The sequence below is a fragment of the Amblyomma mixtum genome, chromosome 2 (genome assembly GCF_055824585.1).
Source record: "Amblyomma mixtum isolate Tamu chromosome 2, ASM5582458v1, whole genome shotgun sequence".
Classification (NCBI taxonomy): Eukaryota; Metazoa; Arthropoda; class Arachnida; order Ixodida; family Ixodidae; genus Amblyomma; species Amblyomma mixtum.
Genome location: NC_143013.1, coordinates 304713511 through 304737887, shown reverse-complemented (window position 1 = coordinate 304737887; position 24377 = coordinate 304713511). Strand labels below are relative to the sequence as shown.

General features: G+C 45.9%; 2 protein-coding genes across 3 annotated transcripts in view; one reads left to right on the top strand and one right to left on the bottom strand.

Annotated features, from left to right (window-relative positions):
* Positions 1-7194, bottom strand: part of Hmgcr (HMG coenzyme A reductase) — a 74164-nt gene extending 66970 nt beyond the window's left edge. Inside the window, exon 1 of one of the 2 annotated variants that reach the window (XM_089574696.1) lies at positions 6743-7194. The gene's annotated coding sequence lies outside the window, so the exon portion shown is untranslated. Of the gene's footprint in view, positions 1-4593; positions 4614-6742 lie in introns of those variants that run through there. The other variant, XM_089574697.1, reaches the window with a different exon arrangement.
* A 363-nt stretch (positions 7195-7557) lies between these two features.
* LOC149364760 (uncharacterized) lies at positions 7558-22645 on the top strand. The gene is made up of 2 exons (XM_089574694.1): positions 7558-7989; positions 20013-22645. The coding sequence occupies exons 1-2, from the start codon at positions 7709-7711 to the stop codon at positions 20146-20148; spliced, it is 417 nt and encodes a 138-aa protein (XP_089430820.1). The 5' UTR covers positions 7558-7708; the 3' UTR covers positions 20149-22645.
* Positions 22646-24377: the final 1732 nt, after the last annotated feature.

Sequence of the window (24377 nt, the reverse complement as noted above, 5' to 3'; positions counted from 1 at the left end):
CGTGTCTCGCGTGTCCCTTGCCTGTGCATGTGAGGTTGACCAATGAGCGGTCATTCTTCATGTCTGCAGCTAGCGTGGTAATGCCCTGTTGACCGCGCCTCAAGCTGTCAACGAGCGCTGCCGTAGACATGGGACAAAAGCCACGCGACGAGAACGTGGACACCTTATTCGCACTTTTCAGCAACGGTGGCGCCCCCACGCGGTTATTTTCCGAAGCGCTCGCCCGGTGATCAGCGTTCGCAGTGCAAGCAGCTACGCTTCGCGCAGTGGATGTGCCGACGCGAAAAGTGCGATGAAATCGTTTGTGCAGTGTCCCCCAGGGCATAAATCGTGCAGCGTGACATGAATTGAGCCTGCACAGTTCCTCTAGGTACAAAAAATTGAAAGCACTTTGTAGCTTCCTGCTGTGGATCGGGAATAAAGTGACTGATTCAAATTCAATGGTCGTGTACTGTGAGCCCGTCTAGAAAGATTTGTTCTTGCGTTATCTCGGTGAGTTGAGCGCCACAGCGTGACTGGTTAGGGCGCTCCTCGGTCCGATGTTTTATGACTTCAATCAAGGATCTTAACCCTCTGCGACCACGGCTGAAAGCCGGCACCGTGTCTCCGCTACAGATTACAGAGTACTCTCGCGACATGGCGTCAAGAATAAAAAAAAAAGCACAAGCCGGTTAGAGAGTTTGCCTATACGTGTTTTAAAGGTGTGGTTTGAATGTTGACTGTTAATGTTTTGACCGTGGTGCTCATGAAACATCTAAATGTAGCGGACCCCTGTGCACAGTAATGTTTTGCGAAACGTTCTGTATTTTCCGCTCGTTGTCGTGTTCACGGGTTCTGTAGTTAGGGTGAGGTTAAAGCAATACATTAGTGGCGGAATTGGCGGATTACTGTAATTTACAATATGCAGTTCACACCTGTCAGCAGGGCTCAATTTCTTCTGAAAAAAAAATTTGTTCACTAGACTGTCTGCGTCCAATACATGTAGCCCAGAGGAGCAACGTGTGCGACAGGCGCATAAAATTTATCTGCACACACTCCAGAACGATTACATTCTAATAAAGTAAGCGTAGGGAATGTCATTGCATATCCGCCGATATTGAAAGATACTGTACTATCCGCGCCTATAGTTAGTGCGCAAAGCGCGAAATTTCAGCTTTTGGGCATTACAGCCCGCGGATTGCATACCTGAAATTACGGTACATTGAAGCCAGTTACTTAGCGTTTCATGCTAAAAAGTTGCAGCGCAAAGTAATGCAACAGAGGACCGAAAAGAGGCGCTTGAAGTGCTTATTTCGTCTCCTGCCTTTCTTTGCGTTGTATGGTTTCAAGCGGTTAGTGGATCATATGGCTGGCATTAAAAGGTGTCTCATCCTCTACGACGCACCTCTGCGTTGGTTTAGCGAGCGACATAACCGTTCCGACAAACACAAGGCCGAGAGCTGCATGCTCCTTCATACGCGAGCGCTTCCGTGGCACCTCCATCACCGCTCCGTTCTCCATGACGCCGGTGCCGCCGCGCCACCTATAGGCGCTGAAAAGTGCGAATCCGCCTCGGCGCAAGAACGTGTACAATGGGATGCGACCTGACATATGCGTTCCCGGAGGTGGTTTGACCTTTCCCGTATTCTCGGAATCCTCCCCTGTCCGGCTCCCCCCATCCCGCTGGGTAGCGAGTGTGACTCACCCCCTTTCTCTGCAGTTGCGCGAAGGGCAGAGAAAAAAAAAACGTCGCGAACCCGAACGCGGCAAGACAGTTTCGCGACGTCATCCTGAAGCTGGTTTCGAAAGAGGTTCTCGAAACCAGAAGTAACAATCGAAGGAGATTTCGACGCAAAGTTTGGAGCAAACTTCTCGTCAAGTTACGACCCGAGCTACAGTGAACTAGAAGTACACTGTACCCGAGCTTTGGCGGGAAGCCATTAAACAGACTGCCGGCGACGGAAGCTGAAATCATTTCGCAGAGAGGTGCCTGCTTTTTCCCACTTAGATATATACCACGACAGGCGACATTGCGCAAATACGCGGTGACCATTACACGTAGCGCGACTACTGAACACCACTGGAAGTAGAGCGGGTGCTTGCAAGGCACACTGCAAGATGACCGGCCCTCAGGAAGTCCTGGGCATGCCTTGCGAGCAGGAAGACCGCAGAGCGATGGCTAACTCGACCGATACTAAAAACTCTATCGCGCCGACCGGGCCTCCTCTCCACAACTCCTTCCTTCTGTGATTGGCCGTTCAGGGAAGAGGAAAAGCTAGTGACTGCGACGCGTAACAGCCCAGCACAGGGCTGCTTGTTCCGCGAAACGCCTTTTCTCTTCTCGGAGACCTCCGCAAGCAAACACAGGAAAAGTTGTCCATAAATAAACAGGCAACTCTGCGAAGGAGCGTCAAGCAACACGGAGAAAATGAGAGCGGCATCACCACTGGCGACTAAAGTGTGGAAATCATTAGAAAAATGACAACGAAAAAAAAAAAACTTTAGCAGCAGTTCGTTTCTATATCATCCCACCAGCGGCTTCATTCCCCATCTGGACTTAATGATACAGAATAACATAAAAATTACGAATCTCGCAGGAAGCTAACTCCTTTGTTTGCTCGTATTAATATCGTTTCTTTTTTTTTTCTTCGTAATGTTTTTGGAACTGGAAATGTGCTTTGAACAACTCAAGTGTTTTATGAGACGTGGGTGCGTTCGTTTGCTCTGATGTTCTAACGTTTTGCCTGTTCTTCAGCTGTGCTTGCTTCATTCCAGTAGTTCAGTGTAGTGTCAAATGTACTATTAATAGCGCGCTCCTGCTTGGGCCATATTCTGGCTTGCAGGATGTGATGAAACGAAATAAATAGATAAATAAAATAAAGGCGAACGAACACACACACACGGTGCTGAAAAGAACGTGAGAGCCAAACTCGTACGCCTAAGGAATAGTCATGACTCAAGAGAAATTTCCCTCGCATCTGCGCAGCGTAATAAGAGTCTGGCAAGCATTGCTAAAATAGGGGACAGTTGACACTGCATCTTGGTTTACTGCGCGCAACTACACGACACTACTGTCAATAGAAGAAACTGACAACAACAAACGAGGCGCCTCGCTTGTTCTTGTCTGTTTATTCGTCGATTTCATAGTCAGTAGCGTTGTACAGTAGCGTGCAGTAAACCAAGACGAGTCTGGCGATTAATAAGCCCTACTGACATCTGCGCTCTCACAGCCGCTCCGGTGCACAACACACCTTGCTTTGACAAATGTCGTTGCAAGCGCTTCCAACATATCAACAGCGGTGCCCGCCCACCCATACCGGTATGGGCAGTCGCTGGCATCGTCACCTCGATCTGGCTACCGATACGTGAATGGATGTATGGCACGCGGCCAGTAACTTTCGCCACCGCTCAAGGCTTTTCAAGGGCGACAGGGCAGGGTCATCGCCGCCACCGCGTGTCGCATGCCGCGGCACTGACCTCGGCCGCCGCCTGTCGCGGCGCATATACAGGGTCTAGAGTTTTCCATTCACGACGGCGCAGGAACGTCACGGCTGTGTGACAGCTGACACGCATGCGCGAACCGATGGCGCAGAGTGACAAACAAGGGGCTGCTGCAACCCGGCTTTCGTTGCCAGCACTGCTAGACTTGTTGGCGGAAGTCAGGGCTAGCCTCCTCCACCAGGCCAACAGCATGGCGCGCCACTGGCTTCCTATAGTGCGCGTGTGCTGCCGCCAGTGCTTTTATGGACATCGTGTTTCAGAACCATCTAGCGACCACAAAGGGCAACGAAAAGCGTCCACCGCACTTCGGAGAGTGTCACTGCGCACTTATGACAGGCATGCTGACTGGATGGAGTCTGATACTTAGCTGCCGAGGCGGAGGAAGTGGGCCAGGCTGTGAAGCCGAACGGTTTTGGGGTAAATAAAGTATGCCTTCACGCTGTACGCCCGTCATCAGTAGTACGCTGCTAAAAGGAAAAGGAAAGGTGGCACCCAGGGTCCACTAACGGACGCACCGGTTAAATGATGGCTGAGGACTGACGCCCACGTACTAACGGGGACAAAATTCTCCAGGACGGGGAAAAAGCGATCTAGGTCCACAAGTATCACGCCTGCCAACGAACATCTGCTTTCACTGCATCACATTGGAGCGCGTGAGACTATTACTTCCGCAAGTTTGGCTTTAATAAACTCCGTAATAACGGAGCTATCGGCTTTTGTTCCCGGGTATGCGTCCTGCAGACTTTTGTCCCCAGTTGTAAAGTAACCTCTGCACAGGGTGTTTAGCACTGCAATACCCGTTGGGGTAATTCAGCTGCTTGCCCAATGTCTTCTCAGGAAAGGACGACTTTGGTGGTGGTCACTGTAATCTGCAAATCTCCATCGGCGCACATACCGAAAACGGGTGCACACCGGCAAGAACCTTCCTCTTAAAGGGGCACCATGATGTTTTCATCAGTGCCGATTAATCTGATTAAATGGATTCCCCATGCGTACCAGAGACCATTGCAAAAAGTGTAACTGAAATCAGAGCATGCAAGCGAAAGTTATTCCAATTAGAAAATTCGAAATAAAATAAGACGAAAACGCATTTCATTCGCCCATTTCACTCACCCAGTGCTGATATTGGGCGCTTCCAATCAGAACCGCGTGTGTGTGCCGGGGAAGCTCACAGCCGCGCATTTTGACGGCGTCGTATCCCCCGTGTAGCCGCCATAGAGAGGGCAGGAGTGACTTAACTCCACAAAGGATGTTTTTCTGTTGGAAGGATTGCAAGGTCTCCCCTCCACCAATCTCGCCTCCTTTCCCCTGACTGGCTTCTCCGTTCACATTTTTTTTTGTTGTTAGTGGCTATTTACACGTAATAAGAAAATAAAAAATGGAAGGAAAAGATGTTGCTAGCCGCGGCATCTGCCATCGAAGCCTGAAGCACCTGAGCTGGGGCTAGAGGGAATAAAATGACATGGAGGGGACAGGGAAAAGGAAAGAAAGGGGGGAAGTGTTGGACTTCTGTTGGATGCCGCTCATCTCATTCCCGTCAATCGGGCAACAGTTAGGCAGGTGGGCCGTGATCGTCGCCTAAGCTCGCCCTATATTTTGTTCGATCCCCAGTGCCGCCGGGCGCCCACCGGCTTCCAATGGCTATAAGCTTACCCCTGGTCTGGTGCTTGGTTTCTTTGCGGTGAAATTCTTGCAAAATGGGTGACCCCACCTTACGAAGACGAACCTTTGCGCCACTGTATTTCATCATCATCGTCATGCTACGAGATAAGACACACTATACACTTCTTCCATCAAGTCCACAGTGCAGTTCATCGCCTTTCACGCACCATGATCTAGCCAATGTCAGGGCGAGAAATAGACATGGCACGATGGCAACGCGATGGCAATTGACGACGGGCCGATGACGGCGCTGCATGCCGCGGCAAGATGGCATGACGTCGTTATCAGGTTACACAGTGCCTGTTGCAGCCCATTCTATTTCAAAGTCTCTCATTTTACGCGTTTCGCGGTGATCCCATTACGACGCCTCTGTTATGCCAGAAACACCTCTGCGTCTACTTCGCTGCGATGGTAAACCCATAGCGTAGACATTAGAAGTGGTTTAGAGCACCGGCTTGTTAGACAAATGGTTATCTTAAGCGGTGCTAGGATTTTTGCTCTCCTCATTCTTCTTGCCTTTTTTTTTTAGACCACGGTTTTATTCGACTGACAACGCACGTTTTAAGTACAACGCACCACACACATCCGGGAAAAAAGTCGAGTGCACGATGCAGAGGTGTCACGGCCCCCTTGAGCCCACTTGCCGAAACGAGCGCACATTTCATCCGCCCTGATCCACATACGCATTACCGTATGTACTCCCATAATAGAAGGACCTTTTTTCCTAACAAAAAAATTATAAAGTCTTGGGGCTGCGTTCATTACGCGAGGTAAGATATTAGCGATAGCAAATATTGCGACAGCCAAATAGTGGGTACGTTCGTTATGGGAATGCGTTTGTTCCATCAAGTTCAATACGGGCGTACCCCCTTTATTTTTTTCTGGGAAACAAGCACCTGGGAAACATGAGGGTTATCACTTTGGTCGGCGTAGATCAGCAAAAAAGAAACGACTACCGTGATGAAAAATTCCACCGGGCTGAGATCACCTGGCTCAAAAACAGTTTAAATCAGTGCTGTTTCGACGGGCGGTCTGTTGTCTTTATAATGCGCTTCGAAAGGTGGGCAGTACCAAGCATGTAGGATGCAACGATTAATAACAGGTTCAAATAGCTCTGGTATTACGCAAATGCGAAAAGGAGACAACCCTGAGAGCCGCGCTTGCGGGGAATTCACTGACTGCAAAAACATACTACATCAGCTAACTGCTGGCTATGAGGTTTTACTTTTTTGACACCCGTACACTACAAAAATTAATTTATTCTGCTCCAAGAAAAAAACTACATTTGCTGTGCGCAATATCAACAGCGTGCTTCGCATATGTTATCTAGTCAGCACAGCCTTAAAAAGTACGAAATCGCACAAACCCAAATATCGACATCCCAGATTGCTCTTATTTTTTTTTTTAAGTACGTTGATACAGCGCAGCCCTTTCAATCAGTATGTCGCGATTAGACTTTTTGGGGCGCACAGCGAAGATGTATTTTCTCTCGTTAAAAATTCACTGAATTTGCCCGCTTTGCAACAACATTGACATACCGTATTTTTCCGCGGTGTAAGGATCGTTTCTAGGCACCCGGCGCAACGAAACCACGACTCACCAAAGCTTGTCCAGAAGGTTCTTGAAGAGGGTCGTCAAAATTCGACGATGAAGCGGCGGCAGCGTCCACAGGAAATTTCTTTCGGAAATTGTCAGACGTGAAGCGATTCTCTTTGCTCCAGGCAACAAGGCACATCACGGACAGCAATGCGATGCTTCGCTGCTGCGACGATAGGTCCGAAGCAACATGCTCGTCTCATGAAGTGAATCACCGGAACCAGGCAACGCTGTTTCCACGCCGATTCACGGAAACGTCATTCGGTTGAAAACGAGCTATGCGTACCAAGCGTGGCCGTCCAAGAGGTTTCGAATAAAGACGCTGCGAGAATTACGGTGCTGTGATTACAGTTGCAACGACCGGACAAGCTTGCTGGAGCAGGGCAGCCAGGGCAGCCCGGGGTAGAGGAGGAAGCGATGAGGAGGTAGGTGAGCTAGGTCAGTGGATGAGACAAAGTCGGCGCACTAAAAAGCGGCGCCTTCGCAAAGCTTGCAGATGGCGCGCTAAGCCATCCAACTTTGCGTAAGTAATGAACTTTAAAAAAAAATGACAAAACACATAAAATCATTGTGCATATATGTAAAATAATTGTTTACTTGTTGTTATTTTGTTTTTATGCTGTTTTATGCTCTCTATTATAATTTAGTTACACGCATATTTTACAATAATAGAACAATTGTTTCTATTTAAGTACTGTATAATTTGCATTTTCTCTACATATTAGTTAACAATTATTATAATATTTTATTTACAAAACGAATATTTGCTTATTATTGATGATGACGGTTGAGCTGGGCAACGTTGCCGGTTGCCGTCGAAATAGCAGCCGTAGCGGTGCAAGCGAAATCTGCGGAACGGCTCGTGACAGCATGGACGCTGTTTCCTGCATTTGCATTTCGTTTGTTCGGACAGTTCGCAAGTTTGCTGCGTGACACTTCATTGGTGTAGCAGACTGAGAAGCCAGGGACCATGTTCACGACACTTCTCGCGGCTGCCTGCTGGCTGAGCGTCTCAGCTGCGGAGAAAGCTGTGGAGAAAGCTGTGGAGTCGCCGACGACACCTTCTCCGCTGACAGTGCACGAACAAGTTGTCACCTCAGCTGGGAATGCCACCCGAAGGAACAGTACGACCACCACCTTCTTCAACATTGCGGGCATGGAACAGGCTAACGGCGTCGTTCTGCGAGCATTCTACGTGATCGTGGGCGTCATGATGATCATCCTCGTTTATTTCGTCGTTCGAATAGTGAGGTACGTGACGTGCAGAGTCCGATGTTTACCACTGGTGTCACAGGAAACACGTCACCTCTGTGAAGCTCAAAGAGCGCCCAGCTATCACGCGTTCAAGAGCTAGACACCAGATAAAGCTTTGAGTGCATCCAGTCGTGAAAGTGAGCTCAGAAAGTCGTATTCTTGTATACTGGTTACTGTGTTAGCGAACGTTATGTCGTTAATCGGAAAATCGGTGTGTTGGTCTCCCTACGCGTCGTAGTCTTCGTTGTTGATCTGTTGGGAACCTCTGTACGCTTTTCAGTGTTTTCGGCGTCGTGGAGGGGCCACATATGTTGTTTATAACTGTGTCCTTCACATCGACTTTGTCCGTGATGTTGGCCTATCGCAAGGGTGACTCGCTCAACGCACCTCGTATTTCACCGCTTTGCTTGATCTTATTGAAAGCTGTCTATCTTGTGGAACATTTTTCGGACAACACACTTTGCTGTTGCATAAGAAAGCACACGGATAACGAGATCGATACATGCTGAAGTTGCTTTCTGTTGGCACAGGCTGGTGGCAAACTAACGTTGCGCCCTTTATTTATCAGGTCTCCGAGAGGCAACCTCATTGATCTGCGTGGTAAACCTCAAACTTCGATGCCCACTTCACACCCTATATTCAGAAGCTTATACTTTGTCTATGTGCTGTGAGCTTTGCAGTGGCCCTTGCATGTGAGTGCGAGTTGTGATATGGCTGGTGACCGCTTACCTAAGCTTTGTACACGGTTTAGCACATTCACTTTGCCAGCTTGTTTTGAACCCTTAATTCAAGGAGTTGCGTGCTGCCGCTATCATCTGCATATAGGGTTTGTAGTCCCATAAACTGCACATATTATTTTCCTCTCAAGAACTCACTTCGCTGGCCTTAGCACCATTTCAAGCCCGTTTCATTAGCTTCTAATTTAGCAACTATTGGTTATTGTTGGCCGGATGTGGTGTGACATACTTGCTTCCTTATGAATGTCAGTACATACTGTTCGTAACTGAGTCATCATCGCCATTGTCACACTCAGCACACCTACATTTACTGCAGGTGAAACGGTAGTGACCCGAGGCAGGTTGAATGAAGGGAGCCAAGGTTGACTAGCATGGAGGCAGATGGCGCCTATATTTACGTGGTCATATCACAGGAGATACAACAGGTAATCAGGCTTAGAGAATATCAAGGACACATGTACCATCAGCAACAGATGAAACGCGAACAAAAAAATGTAAACATGAACTTTTAAGTGAGAAGATTTCAATCGGGCGATGCTAACTACTAACACAGGTCAATTTCATTTCGAAGGTGTGGAGTCCTTTGCTGATTTATCTTTTATATCCTCAGCCTGTCATGACTACTTGGCCCAGTCGCATCTGCTTCTTCAGTACTTATAAGCTTTTGCGTTTTCCCTGCGCTCTTGATTATTACTGTAGTTTTCTTCATACTGATTTTCAAGCCTGCAATTCTCCTTTGCCTTTTATGCTGCACCTGCATTATCAGTCAAGTTTCCAGAGAATCAAATGCGTTTTCTTATGCCATGAAGGCCATGTGTACAGGGATGCATAACAGTTAGGGCAAGTTAATGAGACATGCTTTGTGAAGACTGGCGCTGACAAAAAAAGGACACATGGGTGCTCTTGGGTGTATTTCCTCTTCTCATTCGTGTCAGGTTCTGCTGCGGCAGCTTTGCAGAGCATACAGTATTGTGCATTTGTATCATGAAGACATAAAATTTTCCTGCCTCAACCGCTGGCTCATTTATAGTGAAACTGTGCATAGAGCTTGGGTGTTGCGGTGACTTTTGTTTTGTATTAAGTTTTACAACGGTGCTTACCTGGTTCAGCCGTGCATGATGCAAACCTGTAATCGTCTGCACCGAGATCGAGCAGCTAAAAGCCACCAGCGCCGCGTTGCCACTGAAGGGCAGCGAAAAAGCCATTAGAGGACCCACGAACCTTGCAATGCTTGCCTAGGCGTCTTTCATGTCCTGCCACTTTCATCTACAGACAACAGATGGCGTAAACCCAGCGTTGGCGACTTTCGGTTCCTCTCTCTTGACCATATGATTACAATTGCGGGTTTGCATCATATGTGGCTGAACCAGGTAAGTACCATTCTAAAGCTTCCTATGGCACAAAAGTTACCGCAATAACCGAGCTTTATGCGAAGTTTCACCGCAAACGAGTCAGTGGTTGAGGCAAGAAAATTTTTAAAAAGTGTTCACGATAAAGATGCACAATACCGGAACACGTATGGTGCAGATTTTTTTGTACCTAACTGATGACAAAGATGATTCTTTTCAAGTGCCCTTCTCTAAAACCAGCCAGTTTCTTAGCTAAATGAAGCTTAACGTTGCCCTTGCTGTATCATCGCCATGCCTGCCTGCTTGCCTTCGATGCTTGTCTAGGGGCAGATGCACACAAAAATGCACCTTGCCTGCCACTGAGACTGTGGAACTTGGCTGCATTTCAAAGAAGTTTAAATTCAATAACACCCACACGTTCATTTGTGACGGAACAGTGCAAAACGCCGGGACAAGAGACAAGCGCTGACTTACCAAAGATCATTTGTAAGTCAGCCCTTGTCTCTTGTCCTGTTGTTTTGCGCTGTTCCGTCACAAATGAATAACCAACATGCCCAAGCTGCTGTCCTGGCTGACCCACATGTTGCCATTTCAGGGTATGTTCAAGGGCTCACGGCACTTTGCATTAACCTGGAGCCCTGTGCTACCACATGCCTGAGAGTCCACAATGTTGCCTTTGCCGATAAAGCTCAGTGATCAAGCAGAACACGAAACTTGATAACTTCGTACTCATTCCTGTTAACATTGCACAAACGAAAAAGGACAACGAGCAGAGAGGCTACACTGCACAGCTCTACACAGCTCTCGTGTCATGTGATCTCTCAGTCCGTTGTCTTTTTTTTACACAATGTTAATGGGAATCCAGAAGCATGGGACCTTAAGGCCACCGCAGTGGCTCAGCGGTTATAGTGCTCGGCTGCTGACCCGAAAGACGCGGGTTCGATCCCGGCCGCGGCGGTTGAATTTCTTTGGGGGAGAAATTCTAGAGGCCCGTGTACTGTGCGATGTCAGTGCACGTTAAAGAACCCCAGGTGGTCGAAATCTCCGGAGCCCTCCACTACGGCGTCTCTCATAGCCTTAGTCGCTTTGGGACGTTAAACCCCATAAACTAAACCAAACCTATTGTACAATGCAGAGTAAAACTCCTCTTCTACTGTGCCTCTCTCATTCAGATCGCTGATGGCATTACTATGGTTGTGTTTAACTATGTCCATTTAGTTTCAGCCTGTTCCCAGCTTACCCCTTGTGCTTTTCTTTGCAGTTTTTCAATTCTCGTTGCATGTTCTTCCCACTGTCACTTACTCTTAGTGGTTCGATTGATTTTAACAGTCCTTAAGGTTCTGCCTTAATTTGGTACGTGGGGCTTTCATGAACTGGTGCTTCTTAAAGGAACATGGAGGACAACTCAATTCAAATTTTTTTTCAGTAAATCTTGATTCTCTGGCTCTTTCCGGGTACGTTAAAGTTTGTCCAGCAACCTAAGATGCATCTATCGCCGAGAAAATTCGATTTAAAAGTATTCCCTCCAGTAGATTCAAACACGCAATGTCCTTACCGAGAAGGACAGGTTGCCACCGCTTTGAAGTGTATGGGGGCGTAGCATAGCCTCTGGGATCTGCTCCCAAGCATAGGTGTCAAAGCACGCATTTTACTTGCGAAAATGGCTGGTGAAGCAGATACCTGTATCTAGTTTCTTCGTCTTTTCTAGCTTATAAAAGCTCCATTTTCAGTGAGAGTGGTCTCTTTGTTTTTAGAACACGGTGCCCTATTGATACGAACAAGCTTCTGTTTGTCCTCAGTGTGCCTGTAATGAGGTGGTTTCATGGGAGATGACCAGTGTCCTGCCAAGTTACCAGCTGTCCTACCTCAGTTGCGCATCACATGCTTGTTTTTGCCATGGCATTTGTTACCTGTATTTCAGGCTCTTCTTTTTCATGTGTGGCAGAAAGTAAGAAGTTTTAACTGCGAGGAATTTTTAGTGCATTAGAACTGTAGCTTCCACTCAACCACTTAGCCGTTGTGTGTGAGGTCCTTCTGTGTGCCCACCGGGCTGTGGGTAACTTTTCCTAGTTGGACCACCTAGATAATCTGTCCATGTGACGTCATCGCAACCTGCACACCAGGTTGGTAGCAAACTGCCGCTGTGGCAGGTGGCAGTTCAGTTAATGATTGGTCGCGAGAGGTTCCTCTGGAAGAGCAACCTGAGTCTCAACTCCCACTGGTGGTAGCACCTGCCATTGCAGGGCAGTGGCACAGCACTTAACTGCTGCACCGCTGCGCCAGGAGTGGTATGCCGCAGCGAATGCGCCAAAGTAGAGAATGACCAATCCTGCATATATGGGCATTAAGCCATTGTTGCTATCGCATCATACCCTTAAAGGGACACTGAGGAGAGCTCTATTAATATTTTTTTTGTAGCAAAATCCGATAGTTCGGCATTTCATGGCTTTGTTGCCACTTGGCCGGCAGCGAAAGATGCATTTATTTCTAAGAAATTTGGATTCGAAGTTGAGAAAGTTTTTCCCGCCGCTCTGATTCAAACGTGGGATTCTCCTATGACGACACAGGACTAAGTGACGTGAAACATGACGTGCACATGACGTAACGCAGACTCCGTGATTTCTGGCGGCCAGCAGTGCGGCCCAGCAGCAGCCGAAAAGAAAGTTACCGCCGGCCGCACGTTGAAGGCATCTATCGGCTATTGCGGCCGTCGCTTCGTTTACGTTTGCACCGGCGTTTTTCCAGCGTTACAATGGATCCCGTTCCCGAAGTCGTCAACGAAGTTCTCGCAAATAGACACATTTAGCATACCGTGTACCTTGTTACCGTTAGCGGAATACCGGGAGCCCCCATACCGCTGTGAGCAGACGCTGATTGGTCCCGGCGCTGCAGGAGCGCGCGTAGCTGTCTAGCTGTCGGGTACGTGGCGCCATCTGGCGACGTCAAGGAGATTTGCGCATGCATTTGCTGCGCCTCAGTGATTCGTGGCTTCTCGTGTCCTAGTGTTGCTAGAACTATTGGTTCTAGCAACACTGTTTTGTCCTATGACGTCATGAAGCTTGTACTTGCGAGTTTGGCCTGTGGCGGCGATACCTGTATTTTGGTTCTTGCTCTTTTCTACGTTACAAGAGCTTTGTTGTCAGTATGAGTGGCGTTTTTGTAATCAGGAGCTGGTATTCTGACGATGCAAGTCAACTTCAATTTCTCCTCAGTGTCCCTTTAAACCAGAGCTTAAGTGTCCCCTCCAGTGAAACTGAAAAGTGCCAGTGCACCAAATATGCATTTGGCCTAGGCATGCTAAATCATGTTCTTGTTGTTGTTGTTGTTGTTGTTGCTGCTGCTATTGTATTGATCCATTTTTCATGATAACTTTGCTTTATTCACATTTCCACTCTATACTAATCATAGACTGCTTGACCTTAGCTAGCACCACTGTATCCTGTAAAATGCCAGGGAAAGGGCACAGGTTGAAGTCTATTTCATTTGTGTCTCAGCATTTTTTTTCCCATATGCATTTCCTTTTATTGTGTATGCAGAAAAATATAATTCTGGTTTTCAGATATTTCCTTTTCACAGGTTTTGCCTAATTGACTACAGATATCTCCCAGACCATGTTGTTGTTTGTAGTTGCCTGTTCACCTGAAGCCTTCTTCTCTATTCATACATTGATGTCACCCTTCAGCACAGTACTGCAATTTCACTTTTTATAGTCTTCTCACCAACATCTTCACATAGCCTTCACATTATCTTGTCATCATAACTTCATGAGCCTGTACCGTGTTCATTTAGCACCCCTTATTAGGACTCATTTTGATGACTTCCACCTTATCATTAGTGCTAAATGATTTATTGATGTTGTATACTTTTCCGTGCTCTTCCCTTGTCCTTGTTGTGAAGTGCTGTTTTGCCTTATGTGAAACCATCTTGCCCCATCAGTTTGTGCTGTCCGTATGATTTGTTTATGGATTGATAATGTGACATATTGTTCCTTCCTGTCAAGTAGGCGCCTTGTAGCAGTGGGTAAACCTATTCCTTAAGTCTGTTTATGTTGCACCAGTCTTCGTAGCCTTGCTCAGTTGTGTTTGGTTTTGATTTGGTTCTGTGGAGTTGGAGTTTAATGCCACAAAACGACTCAGGCTGTGAGGGACGCTGAAGTCGAAGGCTCCGGATAATTTCGGCCACCTGAGGTTCTTTAAAGGGACAGTGAGGAGAGCTCTATTAATATTTTTTTTATAGCAAAATCCGATAGTTCGGCATTTCATGGCTTTGTTGCCTCTTGGCCGGCAGCGAAAGATGAATTTATTTCTAAGAAATTTGGATTCGAAGTTGAAAAGTTTTTCCCGCCGCTCTGATTCAAACTTGGGATTCTCTTATGACGACACAGGACTAAGTGACGTGAAACATGACGGGCACATGACGTAATGCAGACTCAGTGATTTCTGACGGCCAGCAGAGCGGCCTAGCTGCAGCCGAAAAGAAAGCTACCGCCGGCCGCACGTTGAAGGCATCTATCAGCTATTGCGGCCTTCGCTACCGTCGCTTTGTTTACGTTTGCACTGGCGTTTTGCCAGCGTTACGATGGATCCCGTACTCAAAGTCGTCAACGAAGTTCTCGCAAATAGACACCTTTGGCATATCGTGTACCTTGTTACCGTTAGCGGAATACCAGGAGCCCGCCTACTGCCGGTGAGCAGGCACTGATTGGTCCCGATGCTGCAGGCGCGCGCGTAGCTGCCGGGTACGTGGCGCCATCTGGTGGCGTCAAGGAGATTTGCGCATGCATTAGCTGCTCCTCAGTGATTCGTAGCTTCTCGTGTCCCAGTGTTACTAGAAGTATTGGTTCTAGCAACACTGTTTTCTCCTATGACGTCATCACGCTTGTACTTGCGAGTTTGACCTGTGGCTGCGATACCTGTATTTTGGTTCTTGCTCTTTTCTACGTTACGAGAGCTTTGTTGTCAGTATGAATGGCGTTTTTATAATCAGGAGCTGGTATTCTGTCAATACAAGCCAACTTCAATCTCTCCTCAGTGTCCCTTTAATATGTACTGACATCGCTCAATGCATGGGCCTCTAGCATTTCGCCTCTATCAAAGTGCTGCCACCATGGCCCGGTTCGAACCTGGATCTTCCGGGTCAGTAGCTGAGCACCATAACTACTGAGCCACTGCAGTGGCCTAAGTTCTGTGGTGTTCTGTTTAACCACTGGTAGCTCTTTGAATGGCACACATAATAGCACTGTACATGGGGGCTTAAAGTGTAGTGTACTATATGAGGTCCCAAATAGCTCGCAATAAACCTGCTTAGCTGTAACTTAGCACAACTAATGTATAGTTAAATATAAACATCAGGGAATGCAAAGCACATTCTGTCCTGGCACACTTACAGAAAGGGAGGGGAGAAAATTATGAGTAACCATTATGAGGTCTTTAATGGAATATGCATGTGTTGTTTTCTGCCTGCACACAAAATAAAACATCAGATCCCCAGTGCCGCCACATACCCACCAGTGATACAATGGGTGCAAGCTTCCCCAGGCCTGGTGCTCGGCTTATTTTGGGTGAGACACTTGGGAAATGGGTCCTTGACTTCGCTTTGAGAAGAAGAAAAATACCTTGTGCCATAGCGCTGTTTGGCCACAGGTACCCTTGCGGCATAAAAAACTAACAATCATCGAAATGAAACATTAGTGCCATCAAAAATGCGTGGATAAAAATGCTAAGGTTTATCTGGGACATGTATCGAAAGCTTATAGTGAGTGTTGCATCGCTTAGAGAAAATCAAAGAAGCTATACCTCTGGCTTATTCGCTTTCAAATTTTGCTCAGAGGTGGCATTTAGTGGTACGATTTACTTTATGCTACGTTTGGGTTAGGTACTTGCCTGAATCAGTGGGAATTAATCAAAAATCTGCATTGTAAATGCTGGTGCTGTACCAAAAAAAAAAAAAAAACAACTTTCACAATGCCTGTACTGACAGCATCGGCTGTTTTCGGCGGCAGAATGGCGAAAGCAAACGAATGCAAGATACAAATTGAAGACCACTTCCTAACTTTTGAGGGAATCGCCGAATATGATGAGGATAATTCAGACTAGTGCCCAACCTATACATATTGTAAAACAAATCTTACAGCCAAATTCCCCCACTGTGCAAAATTCTGGCCTCCACAAGGGATCAGTTAAGCTAAGATTTTTTTTTTTAATTTTCTCTTTACGACACAGTTCTCTGTATTTGTTAGGAACCTAAGGGAAAGTAGCAGCATTCCAGGACTCAAAACACAATGGAAGATCCATCCTCTGCAAATGCTGACATACATAGTCTGCAACAGACAAAATGTAATTTGGCACTTAATTGGCTTTCAGTGAACCTGACAGATTAGATAAAATAATTGCAATGCCTCATACTGGAACAATTTGAATGTCATCTTTCTTTCTTTTTTTTATTTAACCATATCTGCATGGAATGTACATTCATTAAAGAGTCACATTATCATCAGCAGTGATTCATTCATGAGTGTTATTGGAGATTCTGTGACCTCGTAGTTGGATGACATTCCTTGCCTACCTGCCACGGTCGTTGTGATGTTTGGCTGCCCAGACCAAGGTTGTGAGCTCGAATCCCGACCATGGAAGCCACATTTTGCTGGAGATAGAGGGCAAAAGTATCTTTGTGCCATGTGATGTCAGTGCAGATTAACAAACTACACATGGTTGAAATTAATCTGGAACCCTCCACTATGACATACTTCATAGCCATGAGCAGCTTTGGGAAATAGAACTTTGCGTACCACACCATACAGCACCAAATGTTCTTTGCCTGTTTGTGTTGGTTAGAATTGGCCTATAAACAACTCTTACAAAATGTTGGGTTCACCAGTAAATTAATATACGGGATGGCTTTTACAGTGCATTTCTTTCTTTCTGTGGGTCTTTTAGTATGTATTTTAGCTCTTTTTCTTTCGTACCATCCTCTAAACAGAGTCTGACATTCACTATTTTGTGCATCTCACTCCTGAGCTCCAAACTCAGTTCCATTGTCTGCTTTATGGGGATTCTGCCTTGCAGAGAATTTAACATTTAAAGTTGATTGACATCAGTTTAACATTGTTAGAATCAAGTTGATTAATATTAAAGTGTGACTAAGTGCATAAAGACTTGGCTGTTGTTCTTAATATAGTTTGGCGATAGTGTTTAGCTGCTCTTTATGAAATATTTCTTAGCCCACATTACTGACTCAAATGACTCCACTTTCCAGCGGGTGATAAATCTCTTTAAAAATCTGAAGCAGTCCTTTGGCGACAGCCTCAAACACTGTCTCTCCGTACGCCAGCCCTCTATGACACCATGTTTCCCGGTAGCTATAGCCTGACTGTGCCCTTTGCGATCGACATGCCGATATAGCCCACATCCTATGGGCTTTCCCCACTGATCTCCCTAAACCAGAGCTGCTACTCAGTACTTCTGAGTGATGGGAGGCAGCACTGCTTAGCTCGGACCTGGCTGTCCTATGCCAGGCCCTCGAGCGAGTCATCATCACGAAGCAACGTTTTCCAATCACCTAGCCTCGACTTCAAGTTCCATTTTTTTTTTTTCTTCTGGAACTAATGAAGTTTTCCCTCCTCCTCTAGCTCACATTGACATGTTCTATCACACCATTGATTTTCACAGTTAATCCTCATACCACTGTACAACATTAATCATGTAATCAATAATGCATAAAATTATAATATTGAGGGTTCTTTCTTAGCCTACTCACTTGTTAGTGCATGTTCCTAAAACCGAACTGAACTTTTTGTTTTGTAGCAGTCATGTGAGTTCAGTCTTTGTATATTACAAAAAATTCAGGGGGCACTTTGACTGTCTAAAGTGGGTAGAGGCGGAAGCGTTTTCCGCACCACCTTCGCTGTTTCTGTGGCACCGGTGGCGTCACATATCAGTGGCGTCACATATCACATATCACCGGTGGCGTCACATATCACATAGGGGCATCAGTGACCACTGATGCCCCTAAGAGTGGAACGCGACAGCGTCTTGCAACGCTGCCAAGGAGTCCATAGAACGCCATCGCCCATTCGGTTCTACGCCTCGCTCGTCAGTAAATTGGTTTTTGAGGAAAGGAAATTATCTGTCTCTCATTTGTCGGTGGACACGTAAACCTCGCGGGAAGGGAATGGAGGAGGATGAGAGTGAGTGAAGACACCGTATTCACTAGACGCGCCTTTGTTCATTCCAAACCATTGGGCAGGCATGGCGGAGTGGGTAGCATGCTCGTCTCTCACGCCGAAGACCGGGGTTCGATTCCTGAGCTCGACCAATTTCTTAATCGGTTTTATTTATTTATATGGCCTGACTAGTAAAGCTAATTAGGCTAATTGAGTAATTAAGCAATTAACTAAGCTCAGTCCCACTTACTTGGAGCATGACTATACGATCCCTTCAATTGGTTGCATGGTTACTAGCCAAAGTACAATTGGCCCGGTTTGAAATTCGCGCACTGTGACGTCACGACCGTTTCCACCAATTGAAAAGCGTGACATTTTCTGTCGACAACTGCTGCTTACAACGATGAGACATTAAAGGCTTCCGCCTTAATATACCTCAGATGACCCCAGATAGGGAGTATTACATAAAGAATGCAATTAATACAACAGTAGATGAATTTTTGATGGATACCTTGAAATGTTTTGGATTGGAGTGAAGCACAGCTTCAGTGGGAAGACCATTCCTTCGCACTTTTGTGTTGCTTGTTGTGAAGTCGGCCAGGAGGGAAAGAGGATAGCTGTGAATGGTAAAATGATAAAAATGAGGGTAGATAGATTAGCTTGAGATTTGATTAAAAACACTGGTCTCTTTACTCAGAGTAAAAAAAGAAATCTTGCTTCGCAGTTCTGTGCTGATTCAAGTGTGTTCAAAAAAAAAAAAAATGACTGATGTGGGTCTCAAATCATGCTAGCATATTCTAGTTTTTTTGGAGTGATGGCTAAATAGTTGTTAACCTTTACAGAGGAGAAAGCTAGATTTAAGCTAGTGTTTGTGTTGTGGCCGTGTTGGCTCTAGCAGGATGTTGAGGTATGCAAAATTATTGAGTGTGTACTCATTACCTCTTAAGTAAACATGCAGCACCTCCCTGCATATTAAATTAATTGGGCTTTGCTAAACCAATCAACAAAAGCAAATTTTCAGAGGCATGACATGAATGATGGAGGATCACATGAAGCATCGATAAAACACGATAGCTGCTTGGTGTCATACTTGCGTTGCTTGTCTTGTTACGAATCATTAGCAGCAAGAGTGCGTATTTGTAACTTACGTAGTATTTTTGTGCTGGTTTTTTGTACTTACCTGCTATAGTGGCTCCATAGTCTTGGCATTCAGCTGTTGAGTTCAGTGTCATAGGATTGAATCCCAGCCATGGCAGCTTTATTTTGATGGAGGTGGAATGCAAAAATGTGCAGGTGGTGTGCAATGACAGTGCAGATTAGAGAACCCCAGGAGGTACAAATTAATGCTCTGTAGTCCACTGTGGTGTGTCTCAGAGCCCAGATGCAGCTCCAGGATGTTAAACTGTTTGTACAGACAGGTGGACAGACAGTTCTACTTATGAATGTGTGCATTTCGATTCATGACGGTACATGATCAAAGTGTGTAAACAGTATCTTTAAGCCCAGTGCATCGTATTCTTGCATTCTGTCTTGCCCTCAAGCGCATCAACCTCTAGAATGCAGTATGTTTCACATGTAGTTTTCGTAGCTGGCTATGCATTTGTTGTCGCCAGTGTCGCTCCCTTCGCAGGCAGTTGACGTTTTTTGAACTTGTTTTAGAAGCTGAACTAGTTATGAGAAAAACTGGACCACCGCAGTATTGGCTTCCAGTCAGGTCCTTCCTTGATTACTCAGGAGGTCTGTGCTGATGTTTACTGAGGATTTCTTTTGCAGGTCAAGGTACAGGCGGAGTAAAACGCGGAGGTACGGCATCATAGCCAGCCACAGTGCTGAGTTGGAAATGCAGCCATTGGATCGTGCAGATGACGAAGAGGAAGAGACGACCCTTTTCGAAGCTGGCAAGCGCTGAGCCACTATGGTGGGAAGCAGCTCACGCATTGTGTGTGCCTCCTGTGTCTATCTTTCCTGACACTGGCTGACTGGTGTTCGCTAGGGGAGTAGCGGGCACTTGCCTGGTTCTGCATCTAGTCTTCACGTGCCTGCATTCTGTGTGATGCAAGTGTTCCAAGCTCCTGATTTTGCACCTCTGTTGTTGAAAAGAAGTGGAGCAGTCTTCTCTGTTGATTCTGCTTTTCTTTATTATTGGTTTTTCTGCTTGGACTAAGTTGAAGCTGGTTCTGTCAAGCATTAAAGTACTAGGTAGTAACGGGGCTTTGAGTTGACCCTGTTTTCCAAAGTGTCCATATCCTGTCAGTTTCATTCATGCCACTGTTTCAGGTATGCTGGAAAGAAACATCTAACTGAGGTTTGTGTCATAGCTAAGTGTCGCTCGTGCTTTCATTTGTCTTTGTCAAGTTTTATGACACCACTTGACACTAAAATATTTTTGGCTTGTGATGGGCACTATATGTGTATCATGTATAATAAAGAGTGACTGACAGGAGTGCACGAAAGAAGGAATGCAAGGACCTCGTGCAATGTATTGCCTGTGGTGCATGGCCGTCTTTGCTTGCATGGCTGAGGCGCAGTCATTGTTAAAATATGCATGCCATTGTTTTGCTCCACTTTCTGTTTTAGTTTGCTTCTGTTTTGGTTTTGCTTCAGTTAAATTTGATTTGCTTTTACCAGCAGTGCAGTAGGACTTTTTGCACCATTGGCACATGCAAATCTCAAGAGAGAAAGTGTTTAAATGCAAAACGAACCATTTTGCAGGTTGATAGCAAAGGCTCTAGCATGCTCTTAGGTAATTGCCAATTTTTTAAAGCGTTTGATTATTCCTTTTCATGTTTATGGAGCTAGCATCATGGCCAGGTTTGAGGGCTGTTACTCTTTTAGGAGCCAAGCTATTTGGATTTCGCTCATTTATGCCTTCTTTTAGGTTATTGCACAAGAGAATCAAAGATCTTATCACTGCATTTTTGTCTTTGTGTTGCTGTGAAGCCCAAGGGAGTGTTACTCTAGATGCAAAATGCATAGAACTTCGCGTGGTTAGCGTTCCTGCCAAATGTATGTGTGTTTACATGAGCCACATTTTCTAAATACAGACTTTGCCTCCAGCCTATAGTAGCCAAGCCTGTACTACCTTTGTCGTCATGTCATATCAATACTCTCAGATTGCATAAACCTAAACTTTCCAGTAAGGTCTAAACAAAACAAAATTTAATGCTATGCTACTGCATGATTTAGGAGGATTCATGTAGGGTCATCATTTTGGTGTTCTCAATATCAAGGGCTTATGGTGATAAATTTTCCTGAACAAAAAAACGTGTTTCATGTTTAGTTTAGTGGCATTGCAACATGTTTTAGTTATACAGAGACAGACATATCTGTAACCATGTAGATATACAAAAGCTGTCATTTAATGTTCTTTGATGGGATGACTGTTTTGTTTCAGTTATGTTAATAATCAAGTAGTGTTGGTATAGCAGTGGACACTGTCGATTGCTTGCATTGATCTGCAGGATCTGACGCATTAAGATTATTCCTACATTCCTGTCACTCTCGCTGAGAACCTTGCCATAGCAGCAATTGTCTTTAGGTTGCTTCTCCAGTTTGCAATGGCATGCAAGTTTTCATTTAAAGCACGCCTTTTTTGTTGGAAAGCTCCATACTTTTGCAGCTTTTTAGGTGTCATTTGCAAAAACACTGAATTTGTCCAACTGAAAAATTAGTTTTTGAGACATCTAATTTATGGATATGTCATATTGCAGTGATGTGTAGCATGGTATGCAGCGACCAAGCAGTAATGAAGCTTGTGAATACAGGTGTTAGAAGTGTGGCAGAGAGTGAGCATTGTAGACGAAAAATTCAGAGTGAATTGGTGGACATGATGAGCTCTCATTGCTTTGTATCATTATGCTTTGTGCCTTTTGCGCTGCCCTTGAAGAGCCTTGCACTTCTGCCGAAGGCACAAAGCTGGGGTATAACTGAAGACACTAAATCTTTGCTAGCATGGATGGATCTGCTGATTGGAAATAGCAGCTGATGTCAACAATTTCATTGCAACATCTGCTGAGGCACTACTGAGGTAACTATGGGTTTAGCGATTGGTTGCTCGGTGAATGGCACCTGCAGGTAGTGCTCTGCGACAAGTTTAGGGTTATGTGTGGTTAAAAGTGTCCTTGCTGTGTTCTCTGCTGGCAGAGTGGACTTGTACCAGCAAGTGTTTGGCTGAGTCCAGCCACATTTCAGATCTTGCTGCTGAAAAGGTAGTTTCTCCTCATGCTTTATCTTACCTCACTAGTGCACAGTTTATTCCTATGTACACCCTGTATAAATTTTTTGATGGTATAAGCGGCTGACACACTAAGCAAGAAGAGTATAACACTGTAATCTGCTTTGTGTTAACTTTGTTACCGTGGCCGGCTGTTTCCCATGCGCACAAAATAAAGGCATTGTTTTGACAAGCGTCGTGTTTAACTGCTGTTGACGTGCACAGGCAGTGTTAATAGAACCTGCACTCCAGAAATTTGAGAAATCGTGTACTTACTTTACATATCGAATATCACGCGTCTTTAGGCATCAGCATAACTATGCTTGTGTGTTTGTTCTTTTGTGTCAGAGAGGAGGGATGTGCGAGGAGGGTGTGTGGGTAGCAGATACAATACAGTACCTTGGGCCCTTTCCAAATGACAAATGCTGGCTATACGTGCCTGACAAAAAAGTATCCATTCCGGTCCAAATATATTGTGAAAAAAAAAAAAAAAACTGCTCTTTTGAAGAATAAGGCGAAAAAATTGAAGAATGGCTTTCATAGGAGTTATTTGCTGCAAGCACTGAAGTTCTAACTGGTAATAAATTTGCGTCTTTGTTGCAAGAGGCTGCAAATCCTGCAACTGTGCGAATTGCAAGATTCTGACATCAAAAAGATGATCATCACCTTCGCATCGTCATTTGTCGTTCAAGAGCGTGTAACCAGCATATTTAAAAACGTAGCGTGTAACAGATCGCCTTGAACGCTAAACATCAGTTTGTTATTCAAGCAAAATCCAATCCCTGATAACCTCCTGAAAAAGTCTGTGTTGGGGGGGGGGGGGGGGGGGGGGGGGGGGTCTTTAAAGAAATGTAATCGGACTCATCTGTACGGTTCTTGCTTACAGTTTTTTTCACACATTCTCTAGTTGCTGCTTTTTCTTTCTGTTACTATTTTCTCCTCTTCCTCGCATCACGCGGAGTGCATTGTCACCAAGGGGTTTTGTTTTTCGCGCCTCTCGGTGTTTCGAGAACGTAACGTCAGATGGCGCCAGCAATCTGCCAGCCTGAAAGTCCATGCGGCTCCAGGCCGGCCACTACTACAGCGGAGGCGCGAAGCTGAAAAGAGTGCTGTGGTCGGCGTTGCGGAGGGAAGTCGGTATGCAGTTACTGCATATAACCTAACAGTAAAAATTCAGGCGATCCTCGGTGGATCGGTGGAATGTGTTAGCAGCCAAGCGTTCGTTATACTCCGAAGTGGTAAGGCACGTCGAGGCTTGGAGCCGAGGTCACGCTAATTTCGTTACATCCGAGGCCCAGACACAAAACTTCGTTATATCCTAGGTGGCAAACTTCGGTTCGTTCGTAGCCCGGTCTGCTGGTTGCCACGGCGCTCGCCATTTCTGCTTGCACAGACTCTTCTCGCAGATATTCAACACGACAGAAGTGCTCCAGTCCTATATCGTGGATAGGACCGCAGCTTGAAACACACATCGGCGCATTGGCTTTCATGTTGCAAGGATACGACTTAATAGCATCCCAGGTAGCACCGAACTATGCAATCGATTTATTAAAATTTTGTTACTATATTCCAAAAACAGGGACCATACACGCCGCCTGCCATGCTGCCGCGATTGGTAAACGCGGGGTGGAGCTGGCTCAACGCCGCGGCGCCACGGTGCGATGCGTTCGGGCGGCGGTGTTGATAATCCTCGTACATGGCCTCAGAGATTGGACGACGCGGCAGGGCCCGGGCAAGTTCAGCAAACCCGGCCTTTATGCCTGACCTCGGAGGCCACGCTTCATACGTAGCTCTCTCCCGTCTATTGCACTGAGTAGGGGCGGTAGTTTGTTATCTTTCTTTATCAACATCAGAATTAATGTACTCTTCCTGTGAGCATAACATGACAATGATAAAGTTCATGCACTTACTTCATGCTGCGACCT